The sequence below is a fragment of the Macrotis lagotis genome, chromosome 2 (genome assembly GCF_037893015.1).
Source record: "Macrotis lagotis isolate mMagLag1 chromosome 2, bilby.v1.9.chrom.fasta, whole genome shotgun sequence".
NCBI lineage: Eukaryota > Metazoa > Chordata > Mammalia > Peramelemorphia > Peramelidae > Macrotis > Macrotis lagotis.
In genome coordinates, this window is record NC_133659.1 from 98,019,639 (window position 1) to 98,024,447 (window position 4,809).

Genomic DNA, 4,809 nt, shown 5'->3' on the forward strand with positions numbered 1-4,809 from the left:
AGTTCAACTACATATATTCTACAGTCAGAGCAGCATATCTTGTGGAAAAGTCTGTAATTTAGTAATTAAAGGCAGCATGCTATTAGTAGATAACAAATTGCTTTGAAATATTATAGGACCAGTGATTCTAGAAGAAAAAAAAAGTATGTTAAAACTAAAGGCTCAAGAAGACAGTAGAGAAGAATAATTAGAAAATTTATATCAATAACCTTAGACTGTGAAGGATAATCGTTTGTTAAAGTGGGTTCTCATTTCTTGATTTCAATATGCAAGAGCTGAAAGTTGGCTCAGCCTAGATCCCTGCTGTGAAATGCAAGATGTGGAAATGTTATCTCTCAATTGGGAAGGCAGGGCAATTGATCTGTAGAACAGGAAGACAGCAGCTGTTGCCAAGAATGTTAATGATGGCACCAATCTCTCCCCTACTGAGGTTGCTAAAATTCAGCCTATAAAAGCAAAGTTTGCCCAGGATGCTGGGCTAGTATTTTTGAAATGGCATTCACATGACAAAGATCATTGTCAATGTTGATGTTCCCCTGTGTTGAGAATACCTTCTGCTAACTCTTGGCCAAGTGTTGATTGTAGGAAAGTGTCCTATATATCAAAGTAGCAGATAGTCAAGTCTATTTTCTCAAGCACAAATTCAATTCAAAGGTCATAGAACCCTGGTAGTCAGAGGTTGAAGGATCCTGGTAAAAACCTAGCTAACAAGGATCATTTTCTTGGACTGTTGCTGTTGTTCAACTCTTCATGATCCCATCTGGGGTTTTCTCAGCAAAGTTCGTGAAGTGGTTTCCATTTCCTTCTCCAGCTTATTTTATTGATGAGGAAACAGAGGCAAAAAGGGTTAAATGATTTGCTCAGAGACACCCAATTAGTAAGTGTCTGAGGTTAGATTTGAACTAAGGAAGATAAGTCTTTCTGACTCCAGGCTTTGTGCTCTAAGGTACATTTTATCTTATCTAAAATAAACAAATTGCTATTTGACAAAAGAAAGATAAACTACTCCCTAGTTCTCTAGTGCCTTGCATAGACAATCTATAGAGTTAGTCTGTCATAATATGTATCTTGAATATTCCCTGAAGATGGGCAATGAACTAGCACTAGAATTATGTAGGAGTAGAAGAGTAAGATTGGTTTGTGAAAGTGTACTGTGCTTCACTGACTCAAGGATTCTACCTGAAACTAAACCTCATTTTTTTGACATTGTTATTCTGTCAAGCTATCTAGCTATAAACCATGGAAACCATAAGCTCCAAAGTATTAAAGCTTAGAACCATTAAAAAGAGTAGTAAAGAGTGTCATGTAGGTCTGAGTATGATGGAAGATATTATCAGTGAAAACTTGCTCAGAACTAGAATTTACTTAGGTTTTTTTTTTAATTATTTCTATCTCTTAATGACTTCATTTGGGGTTTTCTTGGCAAAGATACTAGAATGGTTTTCCATTTCTTTCCCCAGCTCATTTTGTAAATGAGAAAACAGAGTTAAGTGGTTTGCCCAGGGTCACATAGCTAGTAAATGACTGAGTTTGGTTTTGAATTCAGAAAGACAAATCTTCCTAACTCTAAGCCCAGCTGTGCCTTAGACAAAGAAATTTTTTAAATATATGAACAGAAAAGCAAGTGATTAGGTCACATAGCAGGACTAAAGGATGAACAATATATATATATATATATACAATGTCAAGTAATCTAGAGGAATTCACAATACCCTGGTGACTTTCTCTAGATAATCTGTGGGCAGGTATGGAGCATTATTTCAAACTGCTTAAATTCTTCCAAGATTTAGTTATTTAAATTCCTTCAAAAGAATGCTCAAATTCTGCCTGCCCAGTAATATTGCTTCCTTTAATTATGACAGAAAAGGGATAAATGTTTCATAAAGAGAATACTGCATGTGTCCTTAATCTTACAATTTGATTAATAGCTTGTTTTTTTTTTTCCAGTGGATTACTGAATACTTTTATTCTGCACATAGAAGCCACTAAAGGATCTGGCCCATGGGCTTATTGGGGGGCTGCATCACAAGTATATGACTCTGCACATCAACACTGGGGGTGGGGATGAGAACAGATCATTCTACCCAGTCACAAGATGAGGTCTTCCAAAAAAGGACCAAATGATCAGGTACCAGAAGAAGCAGTGAGAACACAGAAAGGTGGAAGAGAGCAGGGTGGAGTTATGTAGCGCTGAGCCCCCATCCCCAAAACAAAACTGGTCTACTACTTGGTGCTGCCCATTCTTTAGAGGACTTCTACTGAGGTGACTGTAGCCTACTAGCTCTGAGGCTTCATGGTCATGGAGCTTACTTGGCCAGAGGGTTTCTGAAGTTCCTTCCAGCAAATTTAGCCTTGCTGCCCAGTTCTTCCTCAATTCTGAGAATTTGGTTATACTTGGCCAAATGCTCAGATCGTCAGGGGGCCCCAGTCTTTATCTGCCCAGTGCAGAGACCCACCACCAGGTCTGCAATGAAGGTATCTTCAGTCTCTCCAGAGAGATGGGAAACCATTACTCCCCACCCATTGGACTGGGACAGCTTGCACGCCTGGAGAGATTCGGTCACAGAGCCAATCTGGTTCACTTTGAGCAGGAGGCAATTGCAAGCTTTCTCATTCACAGCTTTTTCAATGTGCTTGGGATTGGTCACTGTGAGCTCATCCCCTACAACCTGGATGCCTGCAGTTTCAGTAAAATTCTTCCAAGCTTCCCAATCATCCTGCTCAAAGGGATCTTCAATAGACACCACTGGATAGTCCTGGATGAAGCTCTCGTAAAGGTCCCCAAGCTCAGCAGGTGAGATGTATCTGCTGGGATCATCAGGAGGCTTGAAGTCCAAGTCATATTTCCCAGACCAGAAGAATTCAGAGGCAGCAACATCCATGCCAATTATAATCTTGTCAGTATAGCCAGCCTTGCCAATCACTTCCTTCAGCAGCTCAAGAGCTTCTTTATTCTCCAGGATGTTAGGAGCAAAGCCACCCTCATCTCCTACATTGGTGGCATCCTGTCCATATTTCTTCTTAATCACATTCTTCAGGTTGTGGTAGACCTCAGCTCCAAAGCACGTGGCCTCCTTGAAGTTTGATGCTCCAACAGGAAGGATCATGAACTCTTGCATTGCTAGCTTGTTACCAGCATGGGAGCCACCATTGATCACATTGAAGGCTGGAACTGGCAGGATGACTTCTTCATTGCCTGCAAGATCAGCAATATGGCAGAACAAGGAGAAACCTTTCTCTGCAGCTCCAGCCTTACAAACAGCCAGAGACACTCCCAATATAACATTTGCTCCAAATTTAGATTTATTCTCAGAACCATCCATCTCTATCATCAATTTGTCAATCTTCTGCTCCACAACATTCAGTTTCTTGCTAATCAGGGTTGGGGCAATAGTTTTATTGATGTGCTCAAACGCTTTTGAGACACCTTTCCCCATATTGTCGGGTCTTATCATTGTCTTGGAGCTCCAGGGCTTCATGGATGCCAGTAGAAGCCCCACTGGGCACAGCAGCTCTGAAGAGACCTTTTGAAGTGTAGAGATCAACTTCAATGGTGGGGTTTCCACTAGAGTCAAAGATCTCTCTTGCAATGATCTTCAAAATTGACATGCTGAATTTCTGGTCGGGGCTGGCTCCCCGGGGTTCAGAGGAGAGAGGCCGAGAGCAATAGCTTGTTATCATGTTAATATTTCATCATTCATAACTAAATCTTATAAAACTTCATCAAGTGAGTTGGGGTATCACAACTCTTCTCCCTTATAACTGGAAGAGAATAAGTAATGAGCCAACAAAGCAAAGGAAAAATGTCTTTGAAAAGGACATAATTTTTTTCAAAAGATAGTTATAGGACATAGAGGGGAATTAAATAGGTGGGGAAAAAACAAATGCATTAAAGGCACAGGACAAAAATAGAAATCAAAAATAAAAGAAATTAGAAATTGTAATAAATTTAAAGAATTTTGAGATGAAGTAGTCAAACAAAAGTTAGAAGGGAGTAGAACCTTTTAGAGTAGCCTAGCACTGAAACATTATAAGCAAGGCTAAGCTTATGGTAAAGGCATTAAAGAGAAGGAAATTTTTAAAAAAGCATACAAAAGAAAAAATAAGGGAAAAAACAAAAGCCTAAACATCATAATGTAAATGAAATAATTAAGCAATCCAATTAATTAAAGGATAGTGACAATTGATAAAGCAAAATCCACAGCATAATGCACATAAGTAGTATACCCATAAAGTAAAGTCCCTAAAAAAAAAGGATGAAAATGAGAATCTGGAGCTAAATTTGTGAATGAAATAGGAATTACAATTATGCTATCAGAGAAAAACAAAAATAAAAATTCACAGTAGAGAGAAAAGGTAAATTAAGTAGAAGTATCAAACTTTAGTCCCCCCCCCCCTCAATTCCCAATTGTGACCTAGATCAAACTACATTAAAATGTTATTGGAAAATGTTTCACAAGATAAGTAAAAATTCAATACACCATAGATAATGCTAATGTGAGACTTTCTAAACAACCCACAGAAATCCATCTCTATTTGAGTTTGACACCATTGTTTTAGAGGAATCATAGAAAGTGAATAATTTCAATATTCAAGATATGTGCACAAATGGGCATAAATCTAAATTCATAAAGAGTTGATGGAATCAAAATGTAATAATAATTATTTTAGTATGCTTTAATGTTCTCTCAAAGCTAGACAAATTATCTATAATACCAAATAAAAAGGAAAGCATTCAAACTAAACAAAGTTTTGAACAATTTAAAGCTAAAAAAGACATTAAATTTTGTGAAATGGTAAATAAAGGAA

General features: G+C 38.0%; 1 protein-coding gene across 1 annotated transcript; it reads right to left on the reverse strand.

Annotated features, from left to right (window-relative positions):
• Positions 1–1,953: 1,953 nt before the first annotated feature.
• Positions 1,954–3,650, reverse strand: LOC141511106 (alpha-enolase-like). The gene is made up of 2 exons (XM_074220400.1): positions 3,415–3,650; positions 1,954–3,308 (listed from the first exon to the last, which is right to left on the reverse strand). The coding sequence occupies exons 1-2, from the start codon at positions 3,607–3,609 to the stop codon at positions 2,415–2,417; spliced, it is 1,089 nt and encodes a 362-aa protein (XP_074076501.1). The 5' UTR covers positions 3,610–3,650; the 3' UTR covers positions 1,954–2,414.
• Positions 3,651–4,809: the final 1,159 nt, after the last annotated feature.

What these genes read in the sequence shown, in the direction of transcription:
- LOC141511106 (XM_074220400.1), bottom strand. Translation starts at nt 3,609, where the DNA reads ATGTCAATTTTGAAGATCATTGCAAGAGAGATCTTTGACTCTAGTGGA. An exon ending in GGGAAAGGTGTCTCAAAAGC is followed by an intron (nt 3,309 to 3,414) that starts GTTTGAGCACAT and finishes GATGGTTCTGAG; the next exon opens with AATAAATCTAAATTTGGAGC.